At 42.3% G+C, this 27389-nt stretch overlaps 2 protein-coding genes across 10 annotated transcripts in view; one reads left to right on the plus strand and one right to left on the minus strand.

Moving 5' to 3' along the window:
• Positions 1–204: 204 nt before the first annotated feature.
• Positions 205–27362, minus strand: IDNK (IDNK gluconokinase). Of its 9 annotated transcripts, none has more exons than XM_078367775.1 (7): positions 27312–27362; positions 26531–26625; positions 22216–22246; positions 21764–21850; positions 12376–12491; positions 2698–2741; positions 205–900 (listed from the first exon to the last, which is right to left on the minus strand). In XM_078367775.1, exons 5-7 carry the CDS (start codon positions 12484–12486, stop codon positions 549–551), a joined length of 507 nt encoding a protein of 168 aa, XP_078223901.1. In that variant the 5' UTR covers positions 12487–12491; positions 21764–21850; positions 22216–22246; positions 26531–26625; positions 27312–27362; the 3' UTR covers positions 205–548. The 9 variants fall into 9 exon arrangements, with proteins under 9 accessions (XP_078223901.1, XP_078223900.1, XP_078223903.1 ...); XM_078367774.1 differs by lacking the exon at positions 27312–27362 and adding an exon at positions 27144–27288; XM_078367777.1 differs by lacking the exons at positions 12376–12491; positions 27312–27362 and adding exons at positions 19707–21463; positions 27144–27288.
• The window catches only part of FRMD3 (FERM domain containing 3), a 398735-nt gene continuing 398116 nt past the window's right edge, over positions 26771–27389 (plus strand). The window contains exon 1 of the mRNA XM_035303819.3: positions 26771–27027. Within this exon, the coding sequence (XP_035159710.2) occupies positions 26938–27027 (90 nt within the window). The 5' untranslated portion in view covers positions 26771–26937. The remainder of the gene's footprint in view (positions 27028–27389) is intronic.

Genomic DNA, 27389 nt, shown 5'->3' on the forward strand with positions numbered 1-27389 from the left:
AATATATTTGCATTATGCTGTTTAAGGAACTGAGCAAAGTTTGCTTGTTCTCCCATGACAATCTTTTGAGACATTAGCTTAAGAGCCACTATTCTGAACCACTGCTCCAGGACAGAGAGAATTAGGAGTTGTGTGGTGTCCTGGATGGTGGGTGGATTATGTACATATTCATACTCCCAACACCAATTTCCAGGGGAGGCCAAGGGCAGCCAAGTTTCATTTATTTGTGCAAATACAGGCACGAGCAAGAATGTTCTAAACAATGTAATGATTTTCAGCGTTAATTACAGAATTTCCTCTGATCATTCAATTGGGTTACAGATGAACTTAAACTTCAATTTAAGCTTGACTTTTAAAACTCCCCCTCTGCTTCCTGATGAACCAGGATAATTCCTAAAATTATACCCAAACAAATCTGTCTTGATACATTGGGTTTTGTTTGCCTTAAAAATTTAGAATATAATATGGGCAAGGAGGCTAGAATGAGGTTTTGGATGGCACAAGGATGTATACTTAATTCTATCTGGACCACTGATACAAAATTATTCTCACTTCATTTTTAGGGTTTCCATAATTGTAGCAATTATCTTGGAAACATTTTTGTTCACACTTATTTGGATAAACTTTTCTGGAGCTGCCGGGGGCTCTAGAGTCTCGAACTGGGATTGCAATAATTCCGGGGGCATAAAATGCCCCTTTCTTTTGAGTAAGCGTTCAGAGATGACCTCAAATGACCCACTCAGATGGACCACTAGGAGCTGTATCTTAGCCCACTTTGCTTCCCTTCCCGACTCCTTGCACTTTGGAGCTGCACCATCTTTTCCTTGTGTTAATATGTCTCTGTACATTTTCTTCAGGGCTGAACAGGCTAGAACCACATGCTGTCCCGAGGCTACATCTCTGTTTTAAAAAAGAAAAAAAAAAGGAGGCAAAAGAATGAAGACATTTAAAATAACCTCTGTCAATTCTAGGTGCAGATTCCTGCCAGTGGAAGGCATTAGACAATGGTGGTTAAGCATCAGGCAGTCCTAACATTGAGTTGACGCTCTTCTGCTAGTAAAGTGAACAATCTTGGGCAAAGGCATCGACCTCTCTGAGCGCCAGTTCCTCATCATCTTTTAAGTGGGGCTACACAGGGTATCTGCCCATAGAACTGTCATAAGGAAAACACTGTTCAAGATCTCTGATACACAGATTTGCTCAGTAAGTGTTGATTCTGCTTCGATGGATGCAAGACGTTGCTACATCACAGCGTGTGGACACAGGGCTACCGGTACGCCCCTGTGCCATACAAACAGCCAAGCTCAGGTCTTTGCAGGATGTTCACGGATCTGCATTCTACAACTGGCTTCTCCCCATTCCTACTCTACACTATCTGGGGAAGAGGTGCAGAGCTGGAGAAAGCAGGAGAGAAGGGAGCATCAGCCCCTCTGTGGGCGAGGTGAGCAGCATATGAGAGGTTTCTAGGGATGCACTAAGGAAAAAACTCAAGCCAGAAACAGAGGCAGTGCGACACAGCACCAATAAGGGGAAACCAGTGTGCCAGAGACCACACCGGAGAGTGAGCCACAGCTTCCAATTGGCTGCTGAGTGTGGGAGGCAGTCATCGTGGGGCCAGGACAGGACTCTAGAGTTAGGAGGTGGTGCATAAATTCTGGCTTGGGGATCCAGCATAAAGTTGTCTTCAGGATGAAAGTTCTGAAGGAAGGGGCCTCTCCTTTTTTTTTTTTTCCCAGCCAATAAATGGCTAGCAAATATAAAAATGAAGCCATGCGCCCTTTTATGACTACAAAATGACAGTACTATAAAAATAGACTCTCATGAGTTTATTATGTTAGAGACCCAGGTAGGCAGACATTTTCAAACCTTGAAACCCTAAACTGTAAACCCCTAAATCAAAACTCAGCCTATGCAAAGACAGGGCTGCCAGCCAAAACAGGGTGTGAAAAAAGCAAATGGAATTTTTAACCATTTAAGTATATTCTAACTTCATATGGCCCAGATGGTTTTAGATGGACAAAATATGACTTCATCTTAGAAAGCAAGATCTATAAGCTACTCCCTGCCTTTTCCTTATCCTGCTCCATGTCCCAACCAGGATTTCCACTGCGGTCAGGTCCACAGATAGGTGGGGTGGGGGGCACCCTTTTTGCTCAGGGACATGCTGCAGAGCTGGGCAACATGGACTCCAATCCTGGTGACTAATTACCTGTTCACTCACAAGCGACCTCAGGCCTTCCTGGTTGTCACAGCTTGAAGCAAAGAGAAGAAAAACTGATGACTGAGGTAGGCAATAACAGAAGTGGCATCAGTGGACATTTTTTGAGCAGTTTCTATGTATTAGATACTGTTCTGTTGCCCAGCACCAACTCACTCCTTACAATAATCTCTGAATAGGAACTATGTTAATTCCCATTTTACTGAAGAAACAGACTCATGGAAATCAAGTGGCTGATCAAGATTGCTAGCTAGTAACTGTGGACCTGTCTAAAGATTTGTCTCCAGAGCCCGACTAAACTCCAGCTGCCTGTGGCTGGTTGAAATCATTGTGGTTACTTGATAGAAGTGCACTCAGTTTCTAGAATTCTTTACTATCAGTCAGTTGTGATTTCAGGAGTGTATTTTTTTCCCTGTCTTTTCTGAGGGTTTTCTTTACTTGCTGTCTTTGGCTTATGCCAAGGCCCAGTGGTCTCTTACCTTAGTAAAATGTCATGCAAGTTACAGAGCCATGGAATCCGGTCCTGAAAAAAAAAAACCAAAACAAAAAATCCAGACACAGTGTGACTTCCTGCATGTATTCTTTAGGTAGCTCTGATCTCATACGAAGAGAGATATTCACATAAACCCTTATGACAGCTGTCCCCTGGTTGTATTCTTCAGACCCTCCAAAGAACAAAACTCCCTTCAGATAAAAGTATTTTAAGAAATTTAGATTTTTGCTGAAGAGAAGACAGGAAATTTACATAGTACATGCTACAGTGTTTCACAAAGAACTCCTCCTAGCGTAAATCTTGATTATTGGCCATAATGCATTGAAAAACAGAACCAAAAATTTTTCTATTATTGAAAATTTTAAACACACTGAAAAGCAGACAAAACAGTACAAAGCAAACCTCTGTATGCCAAAACCCAGCTTCAGCAATTTTTTTTTTAGACAGAGTTTCACTCTTGTTGCCCAGGCTGGAGTGCAGTGGTGCAATCTCAGGTCACTGCAACCTCCGCCTCCTGGGTTCAAGTGATTCTCCTGCCTCAGCCTCCTGAGTAGCTGAGGTTACAGGCAAGTGCCACCATGCCTGGCTCATTAGTTTTGTATTTTAGGTAGAGACGGAGTTTCTACATGTTGGTCAGGCTGGTCTTAAACTCCTGACCCCAGGTGATCCACCCACCTCAGCCTCCCAAAGTGCTGGGATTATAGGCATGAGCCACCACAACGGGTTGGCTTCAGTAATTTTCAACCCATGATTTGTCTTCTTGTATGTATGCCCCCAACTACATCCCACATCCCCAAATAATCCCATCCTAGATTACTCTGAAGCTGATTCCAGAAACGTGATGTGTTTTTAAGTCCTTGTTTTTAGGCATTTGATTACTGCCATTTTATTTAGAATTTCTGATTTTATATACTTGAGATGGGCCTATATTTTAAAAATATGGTCCATATTAAATGTTGGTATCAAGGTTTTACTAGCTTTATAAAATGAGTAGGATGGTTTTCTCTCTTGTCCTGTTCTTTGAAACAGCTTGTATATAATATGTTTGATGAAACTCATCTAAAAAACCTGGGTCTGGGGCCTTTTTTGAGGGGAGATCTTTGATTACAGATTCAGTTTCTTTAATGAGCATTGTATTGTATTCAGGTTTTCTATTCTTGATTCAATTTTGGTCACTGCAACATTTGGTAGATGGCAGGAAGAGACCACACTTAAGACAGCTGAGCCACCCTCCCTGCCTGCCCTTCCTGTCTCTTGCTGCATCCTTTTACTTGGCTAAGGAATCAGGAAATTGGTGGAAGCCAGGCGGCCACAGAGCAGGAGCAGATTCAGCTCATTTCAGCCCAGCTTCTAGGCCTCCAGAACACTGAACACAGTTCTTACCTGTAGGTTACACTTGCTGTATGAGGTAGTCACTTTTGATCACCTTTATCATTACTTCAAAGGAGGAACATAAACAATCCATGCCCTTACTATAAATTATACAGCTCTCTGGACCTTTTGCTTCTAAATCCAAATGCAGCGCCAGCAAGGTCACATTTTCACTGGGGAAAATGCAGGTATCCCTAAGCAGCGTCTGCCACTAGATCACTGCCTTTCAACCCCATTTCCCCCACAGTTTTGGTATTTTTCATTGAAATGATCCAATTTTGTTTAAGTCTTCAAATTTACTGGCGTCAGGTAATTGTGCTTCTTTCTTCTAGATCAGTCTCACCAGAGATCTATTTTTATTTTGTCAAACAACTGGCTTTTGTTCATAGTTTATTTTTTTCCATGACATAGCCCTCAGGAGATCTTGAGAACATGTGCCCAGTTTGTTTTCACTAGCATTCATTTCTATTATTTCCTATATTTATTTTTTTCTACTTGAACTGAACAACTAGCTTATTACTTTTTATTCTTGTTATTTCCCAAAAATGTATTTAAAGCCTATACTTTCCTTCTAAGTAATGTTGTAACTGCATCCCACAAATTTTAATTGATAGTACTTTTGTTGTACATTACTTAATATTCTATAATTTCCATTATGATTTTTAACTTAGAAATGACTTATATGAATGTTAATTTAAAAAAAAATTTTGCTTATTTATTTTTAGAGTTCCCAACCATTTTGTGTGTGAACTTTTATTATTGATTTACAGTTCATCATAGTAAAACATGTGGCTGGTATGATACTGATTCTTTGAAATTTGTGGCAATATTCTTTGTGGTCTAGTACATGTCAATTTTTATAAATGCCCCACATGTACTTGAAAAGAATATCATTTTTTCATTAATGCTATGTCAGGCTTGATGCATTTATTCATATCATCTATATTCTTAATAATTTCTTTTGTCTACTTCATGTATCAATTTTTCAAGAAAGGATTTAAAATTCCTCCATTAGACTGAGAATTTGACAGTCCACCCTTCTGTCTTTTTGTATGTTAGAAAATGTGCTTACTCATGAATAAGATTTTGTTAGTTGGTGAAGAATTCTTGGTTGACAGTTTTCCTCAATAGTTTGAATAATTATTTCATTTTATTTGGGCCTTTATGTTGAGAAATCTCTTTTAGTGTATTAGGCAGTTCTTTAGAAAATAGATCTTATCTTTGGTAGCTTTAGGTAGGAAAAAGCCTCTTTGTCTTTGAGGCACTTTGCAGTTTTACTCTTGTCCTGCTCATGACTTATTTTGCATATTCAGTGTGAGTACTCATACCATGGAAAGTTGTTATTACCTCTTTGAATATTGCCTTTCTCTTACTTATTCTATTTACGTGGGTTCCTTTTAGCTACATGGGAAGTTTGACATTTTATCAAACACATCTCTTCATTGTTCTTGAATATTTTCTGTTTAGCTCTCTTTTTCATCCTGGGTAATATCCTCCAATCTGCTTTTCTTCTAATTCAGTAGTTCCCTCTTCAGCTGTATCTAGTTTATTATTTAATCCATCTATTGATTATGTTTTATTTCTAAAAATCTGCATTTCATTCTTTTTCAAATTTTCCTTTTCTTGTGTTCCATTTGATTCTATTATGTCTAATTATTGGAGAGCAACTGGTGTTTTTGCTGATTCTCTCACATAGTGGTCCATTTTCCCACATGATTTATAGTTTTTGATTGTAGTTTCATCTTCAGCTTTTCCTCTGTGGGAGTCCTAAGTTTTGGAAATACTTTCACAGGCAGTTTCACCAATCCTAAAACAGTTTTATGTCAGTTTATAAGCTTGGTGCCTCTTTGTCATATAATGTGAATTTGGGTGTAGTAGGGGCTCAAGTTTCTCAAAGAGGATTGTTTTTTCCCACCTGTGGCCCAGGAGAGAAGCTAGATATTTTGCTCCCTTTGAGTCCAGTGGGTGGTAATATTTTTAGTCCTCATTCAAAGGCATTCCTTCTTTTTTTTTTTTTAATTTTTTATTGCATTTTAGGTTTTGGGGTACATGTGCAGAACATGCAAGACAGTTGCATAGGTACACACATGGCAGTGTGTTTTGCTTCCTTTCTCCCCTTCACCCACATTTGGCATTTCTCCCCAGGCTATCCCTCCCCAGCTCCGTCCCCCCTGCTGGCCCTCCCCTTTTCCCCCCCAATAGACCCCAGTGTTTAGTACTCCCTTCCCTGCGTCCATGTGTTCTCATTTTTCATCACCCGCCTATGAGTGAGAATATGCAGTATTTCATTTTCTGTTCTTGTGTCAGTTTGCTGAGAATGATGTTCTCCAGATTCATCCATGTCCCTACAAACAACACGAACTCATCATTTCTGATTACTGCATAATATTCCATGGTGTATATGTGCCACATTTTTCCAATCCAGTCTATCATCTATGGGCATTTGGGTTGGTTCCAGGTCTTTGCTATTGTAAACAGTGCTGCAATGAACATTCGTGTGCATGTGTCCTTATAGAACGATTTATAGTCCTTTGGATATATACCCAGTAATGGGATTGCTGGGTCAAATGGAATTTCTATTTCTAAGGCTTTGAGGAATCGCCACACTGTCTTCCACAATGGTTGAACTAATTTACACTCCCACCAACAGTGTAAAAGTGTTCCTTTTTATCCACATCTGCTCCAGCATCTGTTATGTTAAAAAATCTGTCTCCAGATTTTTTAATGATCGCCATTCTAACTGGCGCGAGATGGTATCTCAATGTGGTTTTGATTTGCATCTCTCTAATGACCAGTGATGATGAGCATTTTTTCATATGATTGTTGGCCTCATATATGTCTTCTTTTGTAAAGTGTCTGTTCATATCCTTTGTGCATTTTTGAATGGGCTTGTTTGTTTTTTTCCTGTAAATCTGTTTGAGTTCTTTGTAAATTCTGGATATCGGCCCTTTGTCAGATGAGTATACTGTGAAAATTTTTTCCCATTCTGTTGGTTGCCGATTCACTCTAGTGACTGTTTCTTTTGCCGTGCAGAAGCTGTGGAGTTTCATTAGATCCCATTTGTCTATTTTGGCTTTTGTTGCCAAATATTTTTTGGTGTTTTGGTCATGAAGTCCTTGCCTACTCCTATGTCCTGAATGGTTTTGCCTAGATTTTCTTCTAGGGTTTTTATGGTGCCAGGTCTTATGTTTAAGTCTTTAATCCATCTGGAGTTAATTTTAGTGTAAGGTGTCAGGAAGGGGTCCAGTTTCTGCTTTCTGCACATGGCTAGCCAGTTTTCCCAACACCATTTATTAAACAGGGAATCCTTTCCCCATTGCTTGTTTTTGTCAGGTTAATCAAATATTGTATGGTTGTAGATATGTTGTGTTGCCTCCGATGCCTCTGTTCTGTTCCATTGGCCTATATCTCTGTTTTGGTACCAGTACCATGCTGTTTTGATTACTGTAGCCTTGTAGTTTAGTTTGAAATCTGGTAGTGTGATGCCCCCTGCTGTGTTCTTTTTGCTTAGAATTGACTTGGCCATGCGGGCTCTGTTTTGGTTCCATATGAGGTTCATGGTGGTTTTTTCCAGTTCTGTGAAGAAAGTCAATGGTAGCTTGATGGGGATAGCATTGATTCTGTAAATTACTTTGGGCAATATAGCCATTTTCACGATATTAATTCTTCCTAGCCATGAACATGGAATGTTTCTCCATCTGTTTGTGTCCTCTTTTATTCCATTGAGCAGTGGTTTGTAGTTTTCCTTGAAGAGGTCCCTTACGTTCCTTGTGAGTTGTATTCCTAGGTATTTTATTCTTTTTGTAGCAATTGTGAATGGCAGTTCGTGCTGATTTGGCTTTCTTTAAGTCTGTTATTGGTGTAGAGGAATGCTTGTGATTTTTGCACATTGATTTTATATCCTGAGACTTTGCTGAAGTTGCTTATCAGTTTCAGGAGTTTTAGGGTTGACGCAATGGGGTCTTCTAGGGATACTATCAAGTCGTCTGCAAATAGAGACAATTTGGCTTCCACCTTTCCTATTTGAATGCCCTTTATTTCTTTTTCTTGCCTGATTGCTCTGGCTAGAACTTCCAGTACTATATTGCATAGGAGTGGTGAAAGAGGGCATCCTTGTCTAGTGCCGGATTTCAAAGGGAATGCTTCCAGTTTTTGCCCATTCAGTATGATATTGGCTGTTGGTTTGTCATAAATGGCTTTTATTACTTTGAGATACGTTCCATCGATACCGAGTTTATTGAGGGTTTTTAGCATAAAGGGCTGTTGAATTTTGTCAAATGCCTTCTCTGCGTCAACTGAGATAATCATGTGGTTTTTGTTTTTGGTTCTGTTTATGTGGTGAATTTCGTTGAGAGACTTGCGTATGTTGAACCAGCCTTGCATCCCCGGGATGAATCTTACTTGATCATGATGGGTAAGTTTTTTGATTTGCTGTTGCAATTGGCTTGCCAATATTTTATTGAAGATTTTTGCATCTATGTTCATCATGGATATTGGCCTGAAGTTTTCTTTTCTTGTTGGGTCTCTGCCAGGTTTTGGTATCAGGATGATGTGGTCTCATAAAATGATTTGGGAAGGATTCCCTCTTTTTGGATTATTTGGAAGAGTTTCAGAAGGAATGGTACCAGCTCCTCTTTGTGTGTCTGGTAGATTTCGGCTGTGAACCCATCTGGACCTGGGCTTTTTTTGTGTGGTAGGCTCTTAATTGCTGCCTCGACTTCTGCCCTTGTTATTGGTCTATTCATAGTTTCAGCTTCCTCCTGGTTTAGGCTTGGGAGGACACTGGAGTCCAGGAATTTATCCATTTCCTCCAGGTTTACTAGTGTATGTGCATAGAGTTGTTTGTAATATTCTCTGATGATGGTTTGAATTTCTGTGGAATCTGTGGTGATTTCTCCTTTATCATTTTTTATTGCATCTATTTGGTTGTTCTCTCTTTTCTTTTTTATTAATCTGGCTAGTGGTTTGTCTATTTTGTTGATCTTTTCAAAAAACCAGCTCTTGGATTTATTGATTTTTTGAAGGGTTTTTCGTGTCTCTATCTCCTTCAGTTCAGCTCTGATCTTAGTTATTTCTTGTCTTCTGCTAGGTTTTGAGTTTTTTTGATCTTGCTCCTCTAGCTCTTTCAATTTTGACGATAGGGTGTCAATTTTGGATCTCTCCATTCTCCTCATATGGGCACTTATTGTTATATATTTTCCTCTAGAGACTGCTTTAAATGTGTCCCACAGATTCTGGCATGTTGTGTCTTCGTTCTCATTGATTTCGAAGAACTTCTTTATTTCTGCCTTCATTTCATTGTTTATCCAGTCAACATTCAAGAGCCAGTTGTTCAGTTTCCATGAAGCTGTGCGGTTCTGGGTTGGCTTCTGAATTCTGAGTTCTAACTTGATTGCACTATGGTCTGAGAGGCTGTTTGTTATGATTTCAGTTGTTTTGCATTTGCTGAGGAGTGCTTTACTTCCAATTATGTGGTCAATTTTAGAGTAGGTATGATGTGGTGCTGAGAACAATGTGTATTCTGTGGATTTGAAGTGGAGAGTTCTGTAAATGTCTATCAGGTTTGCTTATTCCAGGTCTGAGTTCAAGCCCTGGATATCCTTGTTGATTTTCTGTCTGGTTGATCTATTATTGACAGTGGAGTGTTAAAGTTTCCCACTATTATTGTGTGGGAGTCTAAGTCTCTTTGTAAGTCATTAAGAACTTGTCTTATGTATCTGGGTGCTCCTGTATTGGGTCCATATATGTTTAGGATTGTTAGCTCTTCTTGTTGTATTGATCCTTTTACCATTATGTAATGGCCTTCTTTGTCTCTTTTGATCTTTGTTGCTTTAAAGTCTGTTTTATCAGAGATGAGAATTGCAACTTCAGCTTTTTTTTGCTCTCCATTTGCTTGATAAATCTTCCTCCATCCCTTTATTTTGAGCCTTTGTGTATCCTTGCATGTGAGATGGGTTTCCTGGATACAGCACACTGATGGGTTTTGGTTTTTTATCCAATTTGCCAGTCTGTATCTTTTGATTGGTGCATTTAGTCCATTTACATTTAGGGTTAATAGTGTTATGTGTGAATTTGATACTGCCATTTTGATGCTAGCTTGCTGTTTTGCCCATCAGTTGATGTAGATTCTTCATTATGTTGATGCTCTTTAGCATTTAGTGTGATTTTGGAATGGCTGGTACTGATTGTTCCTTTCTATGTGTAGTGCCTCTTTCAGGAGCTCTTGTAAAGCAGGCCTGGTGGTGACAAACTCTCTGAGTACTTGCTTGTTCGCAAAGGATTTTATTTTTCCTTCACTTATGAAGCTCAGTTTGGCTGGATATGAAATTCTGGATTGAAAGTTCTTTTCTTTAAGGATGTTGAATATTGGCCCCCACTCTCTTCTGGCTTGTAGTGTTTCTGCCGAGAGATCTGCTGTGAGTCTGATGGGCTTCCCTTTGTGGGTGACCCAACCTTTCTCTCTGGCTGCTCTTAGTATTTTCTCTTTTATTTCAACCCTGGTGAATCTGACAATTATGTGCCTTGAGGTTGCTCTTCTTGCGGAATATCTTTGTGGTGTTCTCTGTATTTCCTGCATTTGAGTGTTGGCCTGCCTTGCTGGGTGGGGGAAATCTTCCTGGATAATATCCTGAAGAGTATTTTCCAGCCTGGATTCATTCTCTTCATCCCCTTCTGGTACACCTATCAAACGTAGGTTAGGTCTCTTCACATAGTCCCTCATTTCTTGGAGACTTTGTTCATTCCTTTTTGTGCTTTTTTCTCTAATCTTGGTTTATCGTTTTATTTCATTGAGTTGATCTTCGATTTCTGATATCCTTTCTTCTGCTTGGTCAATTCGGCTGTTGAAACTTGTGCATGCTTCGCGAAGTTCCCGTATTGTGTTTTTCAGCTCCTTCAATTCGTTCATATTCCTCTCTAAGTTATCCATTCTTATTATCATTTCCTCGAATATTTTTTCAAGGTTCTTAGTTTCTTTGCATTGATTTAAAACATGTTCTTTTAGCTCACAAAAGTTTCTCATTATCCACCTTCTGAAGTCTAATTCCGTCATTTCGTCACAGTCATTCTCCATCCAGCTTTGTTCCCTTGCTGGTGAGGAGTTTTGGTCATTTGTATGAGGCGAGGTGTTCTGGTTTCGGGTGTTTTCCTCCTTTTTGCACTGGTTTCCTCTCATCTTTCTGGATTTATCCACCTGTCGTCTGAGTAGTTGCTGACTTTTCGATTGGGTCTCTGAGTGGACACCCAGATTGTTGATGATGAAGTATTTCTGTTACTTGGTTTTCCTTCTACCAGTCTAGCCCCTCCACCGTACGACTGCTGAGGTCCACTCCAGGCCCTGCTTGTCTGGGGTGCACCTATAGCGACTGGGAACAGTGAGGAATGCTACCAGTTTCTTTTTCTGCTATCTTTGTTCCAGAATGATGCCTGCCAAATGTCAGTCTTCGGGATATAGAGGGGTCAGGGAGATGCTTGAGGAGACAATCTGTACTTTATAGGGGCTCAAGTGCTGATCTGTGAGCTCTGTTGTTCATTCAGGGCTGTTAGGCTGCTACATTTAATTCTGCTGCAGTGGAACTCATAAAAAAAACCTTTTTTCTCAGATGCTCTGTCTCGGGGGGTTGGGGTTTTCTTTATGTGTGTGTTGCGCTGTCCTGCCCAGCTAGGAGGCAGTCTAGTCACTATTTGCCTGCTGAGGCTCCACCCTGCTGGTGTGAGGTCCGCCCCGTTGCTGCAGGCTCTGCCCTGCTGCTGCGATCTCTGCCCTGCTGACACCGGCTACGCCCTGGGGCAGAGTCTCTCTGTTGTGGCGGGTTGCCTCGGCAATGGCAGGCTGCGTCAGCAATGGGAGTGTACCTCAGTAGAAGCAGGTTGCCTCGGTAATGGCAAACGCCCCTCCCCCACTGAGCTGCATTGTCCTGGGTTCAGCTGTGCCTGCAGTGAAACTCTCCACCCGGAGCGTTTGGAATTGCCGTTTTGTTTATCCCACTGCCCTGGCCCAAACGCCGTTTCCCTGGAATCTCTTGGCCTGGCTCACTGTCCAAGTCCCGTTCAGTCAGATGGATATGCCAATCTGCCCTCTCAAGTCTCAGATTGCAGGTTCAACAGGGCACCCAGAGCAGTGCGCTTTGTGCGGAGCGCTGTGGAGTGCTCCCGCGCTGCAGCGCCGGCCGCACCGGCCGCCGGCTGCACCAGCCAAAACCGCTTCACTGGCGTCCCACATCACTTTTATACCGGGGAATTTCCCCATTCTGTGGACAACAAAGATCCATGTGGAAATGCGGCCCTGACTCACCCTCCATGCATTCACCGAGAGCTTCAATCCTGGGTTGTTCTCACCGCGCCATCTTGAGTCGGTCTCAAAGGCAGTCCTTCTATAAGGACTTTCTGTTCTACCACTTGACATCAATGCTAACAACAACAACAACAACAACAAGACTTTATGTAAGATACTCAGGTCCAACTCTAGGCTTCATACAGACTTACAAACTCATCTGCCATCTCTACAGGGTCATCAAAACCTCCCCCTCCCGCCCTCCTGGCTTTTATACAGTCCAAAAATGTAGGGGAGTGGGTTATTATGGTTTAGTTCAGCCTTGCCACACTTTGATTTTTGGCACATGAGATGTTCTCGTTTTGCTTTGGACTTTGGCCATTTTTATTTTCCCTTGATCTTTTCCAGGAGGAGCCTCTTAAGCTCTCCAGCTCTGGGTAACCACCTTCAGCTCCTGGGTATCTCCCCTGGGCTCAGGCCATTTCTTATTCAGAGTAATTTAATTTTCAGTAAGTGAAAGGTTATTCTACTAATGGGCACTTTGTGCTCAGCAAGTCAAAAACCCTTTAGTTACCAGGGTCCACCCTCCATAGAAGGAAGAGGAGAATTGGAAATAATATTTCTTTTTTTTTTGTATCAAATAAATGAGTATTTTTAAAGTATCACATACTAATCCTACTAATGTAGGACTGAGGGTCCTGTAAGTTTACTAATCATAGAACGCTAAGATTTTACTTCCATGCACACACTATTTAACCAGAGATCACTTAAGAGTTCAAATGTAATAGCTACAAAATTCACAAAAGGTACAGATCAAATGGTAATAGCCACACAATTTACACAAATTATAATCTAAATGTCAATAGCTTCATAATTAATATAAATCATTACTTAAATCACAATAGTTATTGTCATATATGTACTTAGAGCTGAAATGTACTTAACAAGTGAAACATCTGTTTATGTTAGCACTTGTCTAGTGGGTATATTTAGTGGACCAAGTATGGTTTTTTGTAAATGCAGTTATATAAGATGATGAGGTTTACCAGCTCCATATTTGCAGACCACATGGTCGATTTTTATAAATGTCCCACATATACTTGAAAATAGTAAGTATTATTTACTTTTCATTAATGATTATGTGAGACTTGATGCATTTATTCAAACCTATATCCTCACTCATAATTTCTTTTGTCTGCTTGATGTATAAATTTTCAAGAAAGGTTTTTGAAATTCCTCCATTAGACTGAAAAGTTGACAGATTGCCCTTTTGTCTTTGTGTACGTCAGAAAATGTCTTTGTTTTTTACTTAATAAAGCACAAAATAAAGTTATTAATGTTGGAATATATGAGGAAACTTTATGTACTCTTGGAGAAGAGTGTATATATTTAATGCTTATTATTGGCAAGGTTTTCTAGGACATCCTACTAAAAAACTAGATGTTCTGGACACTCTGTGAAGAGAAAAAAAGTTGGACAGGCTACATTTATGCAACTTGAAACCACCATTGCAAATCAGTGTTTTCTGGGCTTATGGCGGGGAATGGGGAAGAAGGCTGTCAAGGATTATAGGTTGCAGGGATAATTAGCTGGATTGACTGAGCTCTGCAGCATTTTTGATGGAAAATTGCCCCTGGGGAGAAGCTGCCCATTCAAGCAAAAATTTAGATTTCTGCTTTCATTTATCCATTTATAAGTACTTATTGTGTGTGTAGGGAGACCCAGCCACTGCTCCAGGTGCTTTTGGTCCAATACCCTAGACATGATCACTCTAAGTTTAATTCCTAAGGTACCATTTGAACTCATCTTTCTAAATTCCTTTCTTTCTTGTATTCCCTTTGTAATTAGCCAAGCTTTTCTACCACATTCATGGCCTAATGAAGATGAAAAAGATAATACTGTTATCTATCAGTTTTTTTTTTTAATCTCTTGGATATATTTTCTAAAACAGCTCCTCTAACTGACAGTTGCAATGAAAGAAGGCGCTGGGCCTTGAAGCCTTCCAAATTAGTAGGAGGTCCTACTTCCCAACCTGGGATTCAATCTTATAAAGATGTGGCACCTACTGGCCTGCAGGAAGGGAAGCAGTGGCCACATACTTGGTAAAATGGTAGAATAAGCATTTAGGGGGCTGATTTCTAACCCCAGAATAGGTTTTACATGAAAATGGAGGCAACTGCCTTCAAATCATAGAAATTATGTCAACTTTATAAAGCTATGAGTCAAAGGATTTATCTTCTTAGAGAAAATGAGGGCCACAGCAAGGTGCTTTCCTAAGGACTTGGAAAAGAAGGAAATAAGATTGTTCTCTAAGGGTTAAAGATCAACAGCTTAAAGGAAGGGGCAGAGATGTATAAGGTCATGTGAAAAGAGTTAGAATGACTCCCAGGCTAGCAAGACATCACTGTGATCCAACTTAGTATTTTCACATACCTAGAGGAAACATGTCTGCTCCAGGCAGTCTGGGTGGGCAGGAAGGCCAGAGCAGGGCACTGTAGATTGAAATGTGAAGCACTGTCCAGTGGACACGGAGCATTGGCCATTGGCCTTTGAACATCTTATTCTCATTAGCAAGCCTCTTCCTAGTAATGCATGGTCTCGTACCACCAGATACTTTGGTCCTAGCTCTCCTATGCTCACTAAGAAACCTCCGATTGTATGTTGGTTTCTGAAAATGTGTGTATTAATGTGATTGTTGCATGCCACATGACAGTTGTATTTCCTTTGGTACATTAATCAGCTGGCATTTTGGTTTATGCAGAAACTTGTAAACCTGATAAGTAGGGGTCTCACATGAGAGATGAATCCATGTTCAATGTGTTGACAGTATCAAGGGGGCTGGGCCTGCAAGACAGAGAGCCAGTCCTGAAGTCCCAGCTGGGTAGTCAACCAGCCTTTTCCACAGTGCTCCCTTTGTCACTGCCATTGTAGAAGTCTCTGGGTGGAACTTTACAACTTTATTTAAGACTAGTGCTGTGGACTGCCAATTTCCATTCGGCAAGAAGAATGCTTTAGAAGAGGAAGTGTTTCGAAAGTTTTGCGGGCCGAATGCTAATTCACATGATCACATATCTACTTAGAGTTAAGGGGCAATTCGAACCATGAATTAGGACTGACTCAGAGATGGAATACACAGAAAAATTAATTATATTTTGGCATGAGTAAATGTTCATAATGAGTTTGGGGTGAACCAAAGAGAGAGGACAATTTGTTTAAATATCAGAACTTCTTTCTTATTAGCAGAGGGGCAAACTTGTGTTTTGCTTTTTTGCTCAGATTATATATTTCCGCCATTCCATCTATACAGATATTTCTATTTGCTTGTGCTGTGGAAATGGAGATCAATCTCTGTATTGTTTTATGGCTTAGGAAACAGATATACTTTTAGTTAAGCTGAATGTTGACTATTTATGTGCCTAAAATATTTCATAAGAATAAAACAAACAAAAATCACAGAAAACATATTTGGATAATAAGTTTTCTATCCTTTTTTTTTTTTTTTGAGACAGAGTTTCACTCCTGTTGCCCAAGCTAGAGTGCAATGGCATGATCCCGGCTCACTGCAACCTCCGCCTCCTGGGTTCAAGTAATTCTCCTGCCTCAGCCTCCCGAGTAGCTGGGATTATAGGTGTGCGCCACCATGCCTGGCTAATTTTTTTGCATTTTTAGTAGAAACGGGGTCTCACCATGTTAGCCAGGTTGGTCTTGAACTCCTGACTGCAGGTGATCCAACAGCCACGGCCTCCCAAAGTGCTGGGATTACAGGCGTGAACCATCATACCCGGCCAAGCTTTCTATCTTGTGTGCAAAGAAAGAGAGCTTTACTCAAATGCATGCTTTTTGAATACATGCTTTTTCATTGTTTTAATAGTGCCTTAATGGATGCTTTCGTCAATAATAAAGCACATTGCTTCATCTAGTGCTTTATCTATAAAAAATTTTATAATATTTTTCAGAATCTCAAGTATGAAAGCCATAATTAATAAACAGAACCATAAAACAATTGAAACAAAAATAGGTGCTTTTAGACATCTGCCCTATCAGAATTTACGGCAGACCAGACTAATGACCATGCATTGGTAAGGACTATGTCCATCAGTCATCAAAACAACAGAGAGGGTTGGAAATAAAAGAGCAGCACTTTGAACATTATTCCTGAAATTTCCATATAGTAAGTCATAAATAAATGATTACAAACTTCCCTTGGAGGCTCCCATGAGTCCACAAGAAGGGTTTTTCCAAAGCAGTGCCAGCGTGGAAATCCAAGTTCTAGTACCTGACCTGCTTCAAGCCAGGCCACCATGCCAGGCCATCATGACCACCCTTTAAGTCAGTGCCTCAAACATGCTTAAGGCTTAACCCCTACCATGGATGTGCCTGTGGGGAACCGCCCCTCTCATTCCTGCTGTCACTCTCACCCGCTCTCTGACCCTTTTCTCTCCATTTAACCAACCTTGATTAACTTCTTGAGAATAATTTGTTTAATGGATAGATGAACAGGGCCTTTAAAACAGTAGGAAAAGTATAATCTTTCAAGTTAGACTCCCTTTGCTGTGTGGCTTTGCTCAAGTTACTTAATTTATCTGTGCCTCTGTTCAATTGTAAAGTGGGGATTATATATAATTCATTGAGCTGCTTTGGGATTTAAATAAGAAAAGGAATAAACTATTTTTTGGTTGATTTAACAGTTGAAATAAACAGTACTTATTTCCAACTCTGAATTTTTCAGTTTAAATTCATGAATTTGGGAGGCACTGGGTCTTAATTTCACAACACTAAATGTTAATACACGCAAAGCACCATATTGAGTGAGCACTGGGGATGAATATGAACAGTGTGGGTTCTGTCTTCTAACGGAGGAGGCAAATGAGTCAACAATCTATGAAGTCACCCATGGGGTGTAGGCCAGTGATGACGGCTGTATGAGATAAACTAAGAAAGGCTATGATAACACAGCAGGAGGAGAGGCCAATCTTGATCAGGCCTTGGAAAGAGTAAATCTGGAAGGATAAAGAGGATTTCAACTGAAGAGGGCCTGCCAAGCAGAGGGAAGGAATAATCGAATACTGGGAGCATCAAAGATTGTGCACCAAGGCTCAAGTACATGGAAAAGCAGATGCTTAGTGCTGTTGAGTGTGAGTTGTAGGAGCTGGTATGTGAGGGTGGACAGGAGACACTGTCAGGACTAGATGTTCAAGGCCTTGACTGGCCTGCTAAGGAGTGTGGACCTTATTGTAAGGTTACTAGGAAGGACCTAGACACATGAGCTCCAAATCTTATGTTTATAATGAAGAAAGAGGCAATTGAGATCTCTTTACAGTGAAGACATTGGAAGAAGGAGATATTAGAGCAAATTCATTGAGTTCGGTGCCCTCAAGTTACTGTGGAATTTGCTCTAATTATGAAAATCAAACACACACAAAAGTCTAAGGGAAAAGAGAAGAGAGAATCCAAATTAGCATCTCTGCCTATGGTTCTGATGTTCAAGGTTTTCACTCTAGATCAAGCTTGTAGCCCACAGGCCCTATTGCAGTTTTAAATGTGGCCCAATGTAAACTCGTAAACTTTCTTAAAACATTATGAGATTTTTGTGTGTGTGTGATGTTTTTTTAAACTCATTAGCTATTGTTAGTGTTAGTGTATTTTATGTGTGGTATGTGTGGCCCAAAACAATTCTTCCAATGTGGCCCGCCAACTGGACATCCCTGCTCTAGAGAGTGTCTACATGCAAGGATGGGGAAGGCAAAGCACTCCCGACTCCCAGCCCAGTGCTCAGAGGTGAGCACAATGAATGCTCTACCAAGAGTTAAATCAGAATGTCATGAGGCTAGAGAAAGCTTTCTTGGCCTATGGAAACATCTCAAGAAATCAAATGTCTTTTGGAAGGGGATGATGGGTAAAAGGAAAACAGATAATGGTAGAATTATGGGAGGAGAGAGATGAGAATGAAGGGGAGATAGGTGTGTTTTACCTGATGCAAAAGTTAAGTATATAGACTGTTATATACTGACCCCTGGAAGAAGAAAAAAGAAAGAAGAAGAGGAAGAAAAAAGGAAGAAGAAAGAAGGGAAGAAGAGGAAAAGAAGCAGGAAGAAGGAGGAGAAGAAAGAAGGAAGAAGATGGCCAAAATTCAATTCATAGATATATTTGGCAGATGACATGAAAGATGTTATATTTTGTGAAATTTCTTTTTAGCGCTTTCCAAATTTTGTATACGAGGCAAATATTACAATTACAATCAAATTTTTTTCCCCAAAAAAGCCCTTTTAAAAATAGACTTTGAAGTTGAAATCTACTCAGGTGCCATTGCAGGCTCAGATAGGAAACTGTGGGCCTGGTCCCTAGGGGAGACTCACTGACTGGTAGCTTTGAAATTCTTTATTACTGATATCATCATGACACTAACAATTTATCGCAGCTTGCATAGAATGTTTCTAGGCTGGCACCGTCCAACACGGTGATGTACGCAATGTTGTTCTAGAGCTGTGCTATCCAATAAAGCAGTCACTAGCCACTCACGATACTGAGCTTTCGAAATGTGGCTGGTACAACCTAGGAACTGGATTTTACATTTTATCTATTTTAATTAATTTGCATATACTTTTCAGAGAGTGTCTCACTCCGTTCCCCAGGCTAGAGTGCAGTGGTATAATCATAGGTCACTGCAGCCTGGAAGTCCTGGGCTTAAGCCATCCTCCCACCTCAGCCTCCTGAGTTGCTGGGACTACAGGCATGCACTGCCGATTTTATTTTTATTTTTATTTTTAGACAGAGTCTCTTTCTGTTGCCAGGCTGGAGTGCAGTGAAGTGACCTCGGCTCACTGCAATCTCCGACTCCCTTGGTTCAAGTGATTCTCCTGCCTCAGCCTTCTGAGTAGCTGGGATTACAGGCTTATGCCCCGATGCCCAGCTAATGTTTGTATTTTTAGTAGAGACGGGGTTTCACCATGTTGGCCAGGATGGTCTTGATCTCCTGACCTCATGATCCACCCACCTCAGTCTACCAAAGTGTTGAAATTACAGGCGTGAGCCACGGTGCCCGGCCTTTTTTTTTTTTTTTAATTTTTGTAGACACAGGGACTTGCTCTGTTGCTCAGGCTGGTCTCAAGCTCAGGGCCTCCAGCCTCTGCCTCCTGAAGCACTGGGATTATAGGTTTGAGCCACTGAGCCTGGTCTAATTAATTTACACTTAAATAGCCTTAAGGAGCCCTTAACAGGTTCTACTCAGACTGCAGCCCTGAGCCCTCTGAACACAAATCGCTTCCCACATCCTCCCTACACTTCTTCAAGGGTGAACGCCTCTGCCTTGGACACGGACATGCTTTGATCCATCCATGGGGGGTTTTCCTTACCTCAGTAGCATGTGGGCAGTATGAGGAGGGTGGGGACCGGTTACCAGGGCAACTAGGAGCTGTGTTGGTGCCAGCCCAGCTGTGACCCATATCTTCAGTCTTAGACTCGTTGGATTCTTGTCAAGAAAGAAAATCATCTGTCGTTGTATCTCTTAAGAATGTAAACCATCTGTCTTTCTACCTCTCTCTCTCTCTCTCTGTTTTGGTTCTCTCTAAGGTCTGGCTAGCCTGGAGGTTTTTTTTAATGCAGTAAGTAACTTGTGTTTCTTCCAGTAATCTTTACTCCTGTGCATAAATTTCTCTTCTGAATTCTGTCCCCCAGTTCATACAGTCCACTTAAGCATCGCTTGTGAAGGAGAGACTATAGAAATTGCGTTTTAAAATCTATCAATTTTGGTTGCTTTGTTATTTAACTTGCCTTTTATTTGCAGTCACCAAAGAGAAACCTAAAATAACACTGGCACAGTCACATTTTATACACTCCCTTAGAAATGGTTTATATCATTGCTGTGTATCTATGATTTATGTTGTGTGTGTGTTAGCAATAATTTTAAAACGTGATACTTACTGAATGCTATAGGTTCTTTTCTGTGCACGTTTTGTATTATCTCATTTAATACTCACAAGAAGTCAGTCAAATAGATCCCGTTACCATTCCTACTTCATAGGAAGAGACTAACCCCTTTGTCAGGTCATACAAGCCTGGTGGTGGAACCAGGTTGCCTATGTTTATTATCTCTAGTTTAATATCAACATTATGTTTAAATTATTACTCTCTATCTCTTTTATAGATCTTTTGCCCTATCTTCTAAAATCAAATGTTGCAAACCTGTGATGATTCAAGGCCTGAACCACTGCAAACTCAAGCTGCACCCCCATAACAAAGAGAAGTGCACTCTTTGGGGGCTCTAGAATAGACCTAATAATGGTTTAATGGCTCAAGGCACAACAAAGAAAAGATAGTGACCTAGGGAAGGGACACCTGGGGGTGAGCCCAGCCCCACTGAAAGTGAAAACAACAGTGTTGGCCTGTGGCCAGTTCCATTCATTCCTGCCCTTTGGACCCAATTAGTGCGTGTCCCAGCCTTTGACCTGCCCTCATATCTCCTGAGTTACGGCCAGTTATACCAGCGAGGATGGTTTGTAATTCTGGTGTGAGACACTCTAGGGGATGGCCTCACGGCCTGCACACAGGAGAGTGCTATTCATCCATTCATTCACTCGAAAACATGCCACAACTATTTTCTGTTGTTTACTGTGTGTCAGGCCCGGGGGTGGGGGTGGGGTGGGGGCGGGTACAATGGTTAACACAAACAGCCACAGTCCCTGCCCTTTTAGGGGTAAAGTCTAGTTGCAGAGACAAGCATGAATCAAATTCTCAGACTGTCAGTTGCTGAGCTGCCACAGGGACAAGCGCAACAGTGAAATGGCACCGTGAGAGTCCATCATAGAGGTTTCACTTCCCTGAGGAAGCCTCATGGGTGCTGACATCAAAGGATGAGAAGGGCTAGGTCAGGGAAGAAGGGAACAGGGATACAAAGGCCCTGTGGGAGAAGTGTTGCACTGGGAGGGACTGGAAGAGGCCAGGTTGTTCCCGTGGACATGGCGGGTGGTGCATAGCTCCTAAAGGGCCTGGAGCCATGCGGAGGCCACACCATACATGCTTAGCAGTGCAGATGTTTGGTCTTGATCCTGATGTTAGTGGGCAGCCACTACAGGGTCATAGGCAGAAGAAATAGAGCCAGATCTGACAGCACCTGGGAAGAGAGGAGGAGGACTTCCCCATGTATGAGGTACAGGGAGCCTCTGCCCTTTCAGAGATCAAAATCCCACAACAAGGTGTTTTGGCAGAGCCTGTTCAGGCTGGGGCAGAGGGTGGCATTGTTCCTGGGGCCGAGTTCAGACAGTTGATCAGGACTGGAGCTAACATATGTAGAAAATCTTCTGGGTACCTGGCTATTTAAAGCCCCTCTGTGGTAACCTTAGGACTCAGGAACTCTACTGTATCAAGTCACCCAGGTGGAATATGCACGTTGGATACAGACAGCAATTGTTACCTGGTCATTGAGCGGTATCCCTTTTCCCATCTTCCTTCGATTTTCCTCTGAGTGATAGTCATCAGCATCATAGAATTTCCACCCCAGCTTTAAGAACAAAGTGAAAGGGTGTATGTGACAGGCAGACGGGCCAATGTAACAGTCATCATGGGGTTACTAATAGGCAGGTGTAGAAACAATAGTACCCGCCTAGTTCCCAACAGCCCTAGCGACAACCCCCAGGAGGGAAGCACCTTGTCATGCCATTTCACAACCCCTGTGAATGGGCTGCAGCAGCCTCCTTCAATTCATCACTGTTTGTAATCACCAAAAACGAAATTGCTCCAATGGGGTTCAAAGCCATAGTGGAAGTGTCTGTATAAACCACGATAGGCCAGAAGAAAGGCAGAGATGCAAGGAGACCAGAACACAATGGGACACACACTTGGAAGGCATTAGGACCGGTTACTAACCTCAGATGCCAGCACAGCGCCCACGGTGGATCTGTGGAGAGGACACAGATGTTCCCATTACTCCCCTGCCCAATGTATGGAGCTTCCTGCTGTGTAAGGATGTCTGGGAAAGAGATGGCGCCTATCGCGAGAATTTAAATACCAATCACCGTGTAATCCTAAAGCAGTGCTGCCCTTGACCCTGGAAGCTAGAGATTGGCCTCAGCTGATCCCCAGTAATGTCAATGAAGAAATAATTAGGTAACACTGTTTCTTTCTCGAAAGGCAATATATAAGATCTCATTAAACCCCTAAAGTTTTTTCTTCAATAATCAGTTTTTGGTTCCTGTGTGTAGATTTTTTTGTATGTGTGGGGGATGCTGAATTCATAAAGTGTTACAATTCTGTTGAGAACATTGGATGGAGGGGTCTGATGGAGGATTTAATCTCTAGCAGTACCCATGTAAAGTTCAGGAAACTCATAAAAGCATAAAAACATTTTTGGGGTTTAAAAGAGACATGCTCCTAAATAAGGGGTATAGGTCAATGTTTCAAGAATCACTGGCATTTGTTAAGACTAGGAGTTAAATGTTCTTTGTGCAGAGCATTTGGTAACTATCTATTTATCCTCCACCATGCAGCACCTGCTAGTGAAAGGGGCTCCGGTCTCAGTACTGGAGATGGGGCCACAGTTGCCTTCTGCCACTAAATGACTGAGTGCTCTCAGTCAAGTCACCTGTTCCTTTAAACCTCGGTTTTCTCACCTGCAAAATAAGGGATCTGAGCCACATGATTTATCCATCCACCTACATTTCATTCAGCTGATCTTTATTGAGCACCTACCAGTTCCCAGGATGTAATGGTGAGCTCACTAAGATACGGTCTCAGCCATTCTGAGTTACACAGTCTAGTACCACAGGATAGGGGTAGAGGCCAGCAGACAATGATCCATAAAGTGCTTTCTTGCTTTCAGTTTTTAAAGTGTTGCCCAAATGCCAATTACTTAAGCACCATCTTCATAATTTGTATCTATCCCCATACTATTTTATCGTGCCCTCTTAAATTTTGCACATCACCTTAACATTTTGATGTTTTTATTTAATTGCTTCATTTAAAAAAATTAAATGTGTTAAAGAAGGAAATTTTCATTCCCTTACACAAGAAGCTATCATCACTTGCCTTGAATAGAAGGTACCTGAAAACCTGTATATAATGAAAACAGAACGTGATTAAATTCCAGCTGGATACTATTGCCTAACAAAGGTTCTCTTTCTTTCATTAAAAAGCTATCAGTGAGGGTGTTAGACACACTTGTATCAAACTGAGATCTGCTCCTTGATGTAACCAAAGGATTGAGAGAGCACTGAAACCTTTCCCATATGTTCACTCTATTGAAGGCTGTGCAGGGAGACATGTAGCCTACAGATGAATAAACCATCTGGTGAAACTCCAAGGCTGGTGAAGCCAGAGCTGTGCATAGCAGAAATCACACTTAAGACCAAGTTAGGTTAGGCGCAGTGGCTCACGCCTGTAATCCCAGCACTTTGGGAGACTGGGGCAGGCGGATCACTTGAGGCAAGGAGTTTGAGACCAGCCCGGCCAACATGGCAAAATCCTGCCTCTATTAAAAAATGCAAAACTTAGCTGCACGTGGTGGTGCACGCCTGTAATTCCAGCTACTCCTGAGGCTGAGGCATGAGAATCGCTTGAACCCAGGAGGCAGAGGTTGCAGTGAGCCAAGATTGCACCACTGTACTCCAGCCTGGGCCTGGGCAACAGAGTGAGAGTCTGTCTAAAAAAAAAAAAAAAAAAGAGACCAAGTTAGATTAGCCATGAATGAACATGCCAGCTAGCACTCATTTGAAAGTAGAGCTAAATTGACGTGGGTGTGGACTGTCAGGAAGAAGATGGGAAAAGAAAAACCACTGTCTGTCTAAACCAGAGAACATCTGGACTCAATATGCATCAAACCCTGGCAGAAATAAGGCACAGTGCTGAGTCCAAAAATACTGGTCAGACCCAGGTTTACAAATCAAGATTTGGTGTCCATATGTCTCCCAGTGGGTTGGTCCAAATCAGGAGCAAGGGACTTAAAGAGACAACACAGGCCAATGGGGGAGAATGAAGGGATGCAGAATCAATGAGAAAGATATTCAAAAGGGCTGAGCTTGTTTCATCAGCGAAGATCAGGAAACCTGGAAGGAGATCTTAAGGGTGGCTTCACTAGCATTGTGAAAATATAAAGAAAACCAACACCACCACCCACTCAAATGCCTGCCATCTTCCATACATCCATTCATTAAGTCAACAAATATTTAGTGAGTACCTGTGAAGGGCCAGGAACTGTTTTAAACACATGTATCAGTAAACCAAAAAGATGATCCTTTACATTCAGGAGGGGAAGACAGTAACAAACTTAGTACTTGAGGTCACTGTGTTTTAATAGTGTTCTAAATGGAGTCTTTCTGTTTTCAGACTACTGTTCTCTTCACCCATCAGGCTGTGACAAATATTTTTCTAAACGTTATGGAGTATAATTAAAAAATCCTGTAGGGCTCCAGTAGGGGCTCACAAAGTCACCAAAGAATTTGATGTTGCTATATCCAATGATGAATATAATCAAGTCTCAGTCTTTTTGTCACTCAGAGTCAATAACTGGACACATCTTCCTGACCCTAAGCCACCAGAGGGCTCCAGGGTTCAGCCCTTGGCCAGCTTCTTTATCTACACGCACTCCTTTGGTGATCCCAACACCTTTAGGTCTTTAAGTACACCCACACACCAATGATTCCCACAGTTAGATCTAAAGTCCCTTTCCTCTGTTCAGACTTGGACATCCAACCACCACCCACTTGATGACTGATCAGCTCATCCAATTCACCATATCCCACACTGGACTTCTGATGTTATCTTTCAAATCTGCTCTACCCCATCTCAGTTTGTGGCAACTCCCTCCTTCCAATTACCCAGGCCTAAAATCCTGAATCATTCTTGACTCCCTCTTGCCTTCTCACACCCCACATCTAGTCCACAAACACATCTTTCTGACTCTATCTTCAAAATATCTCCAGCATATGACCACATCTCTTCACCTGCATTGTTTTTGACTTCATCTCCCATCATGCTTCCTCTCAGCCACAGTGGCTTCCTTGCTGTTCCTTAAAGAAACCAAGCCTTGGCTAGGCGAGGTGGCTCACTCCAGTAATTCCAGCACTTTGGGAGGCCAAGACAGGTGGGTGACCTGAGGTCAGGAGTTCGAGACCAGCCTGGCCAACATGGTGAAACACCATCTCTACTAAAAACACAAAAAATTAGCTAGGTGTGGTGGTGGGCACCTGTAATCCCAGCTATTCAGGAGGCTGAGGCAGGAGAATCGCTTCAACCAGGGAGGCGGAGGTTGCAGTGAGCCCAGATCATATCACTGCACTCCAGCCTGGGCAACGAAAGTGAACTCCATCTCAAAAAAAAAAAAAAAAAAAAAAGCCAAGCCTCAGGACCTTTGTATCTGCCATTTTCTTAGCTATCCACACGGCTGATTCCTTAAGTCTTGCAGGTCTTTGTTCATATACCAAGGAGTCTTCCCTGACCACTCTACCTGGCACTCTTTGTTCCACTTACTCCAGAGCACCTGTCACCAACTCATATACTACATATATATTTATTCATTTACTCTGTCTCACATATGAGAATGTAAATCCTTTGAGGGCAGGGATTTTATCTGTCCTGTTCACTATATGACAATGACACAGAGTAAGGATTGAGTTCAATAATTACTAAGTACATGAGTATCCCAAGCTATACACCATAAGGATTAGACCCCCCCTTATCTGATCCAAGACTCAGAGGGGTACATGAATTGCTCAAGCTCACACAGCCAGACAGCAACAGAACCAGGCCCTAGGGCTCTTCATTCCTGTTACATCACACCATGGCAATGATTTTACATTCTCCAATTGATCCAAATCATACAGCAGCTAGCGATTTGGGGGCTCCATGTTTTATTTCAATTTCAGTTCAATATTTCTTATCTTTGTGGCCAAGAACCCTAAAATAATTTTGGAAAGCAAAACCCATCTACCTGGAGTAAGTGTTTAATATACACCTGACTACACGGGCCACTATATGGGCGTTCCTGATTTAAAATTCTCGAAGGGTCCCTATAGGTGCTCAAAGGTTATGATGTTTTAGTTGATCAAATTATGTCCTTTGCTGCCTGTGGTCGAATGCTGCCGTAGCTATCTTTTCTAATAAAGGGCACAGTTGGACTTCGGTTTAAGCAGGAAAACAAATGTTAACTCCCCAGTCTCCAAGTTAGCCACATTGGGCTGGAGAGTACCTGTGTGGTTTCCACAATTCTCTCCTTCCTTTCCAAACTCTCAGGAGCCACCCTCCATATTAACGCAGTCTCCTTCCAGGTTAAGCTGACAAACTCTGATCAAAGGAAGGGGAAAACGATTCACTTTCCAAAATCGAATCGGAGGAGTCCAGGGCCTCAAAGGCGGAGGCCGTTGTATGTCCAGTTGGCCAGAGGTCTGTGAAAACCTGGGCCACGGTTTTCGTCCTCTCGCTAGAGGCTGTGCGCCCTCCCGCCTGGCCCAGACAAGGCGCCCGGAAACGGAGCCCCGCGCCGCCCGCTAGGCCTCCACCTGCGCGGCCCCGCAGCCGCTTCTTTACGAGCGGCTTCCCCCCTGAGCCTGCGGTCGCGGCAGCCTCCCCGTCTTAGAACCGGAACCCAAGGCTCGGATGCTGTCCCAGGCTGGGCGCCCCGCGAGCAGTGTGGAGGGCGGGGGGAACACGCGGCAGCCGCAGGCCTCAGTTTTTTCATCTGCAAAGGTAAGGGTCGGGGGATCCCCCAGGACCCCAGTCCACCGCAGGGACCGCGGCGCGCCAGGCCTCCGCCGCGCCCGCAACACCTATCCCGGGCACCCCCCGCCGTCTCCTGGACCTACTTCCCCGAGCCGCTCACTCCCATCACCAGCAGCGCGCCCGGCGCCGCCATGTCCGGAGGCCGGCTCTTTCCCGTCGCCTTCCCGGTGCCCTAGAGGCGGAGCCGCTCCCGTGCTGGCCGGGCCAGTGAGGGCTGTGGCCCTTTGCACCCTCTACGTTTCCCCGCGCACCTTTTCAATGCTTTCCGCCTCCCTTTCCCGTCCTCCCCGCCTGTCTCTCCTGCCCCACCCCTTTCTCTCCCCATTTTC

The sequence above is a fragment of the Callithrix jacchus genome, chromosome 1, assembly GCF_049354715.1.
Source record: "Callithrix jacchus isolate 240 chromosome 1, calJac240_pri, whole genome shotgun sequence".
Taxonomy (NCBI): domain Eukaryota; kingdom Metazoa; phylum Chordata; class Mammalia; order Primates; family Cebidae; genus Callithrix; species Callithrix jacchus.

What these genes read in the sequence shown, in the direction of transcription:
- IDNK (XM_002742800.6), bottom strand. Translation starts at nt 27,193, where the DNA reads ATGGCGGCGCCGGGCGCGCTGCTGGTGATGGGAGTGAGCGGCTCGGGG. An exon ending in GCGCTGTGCTGGCATCTGAG is followed by an intron (nt 21,851 to 22,215) that starts GTTAGTAACCGG and finishes TTGTTCTTAAAG; the next exon opens with CTGGGGTGGAAATTCTATGA. An exon ending in GGATACCGCTCAATGACCAG is followed by an intron (nt 2,742 to 21,763) that starts GTAACAATTGCT and finishes TTTTTTTTTCAG; the next exon opens with GACCGGATTCCATGGCTCTG.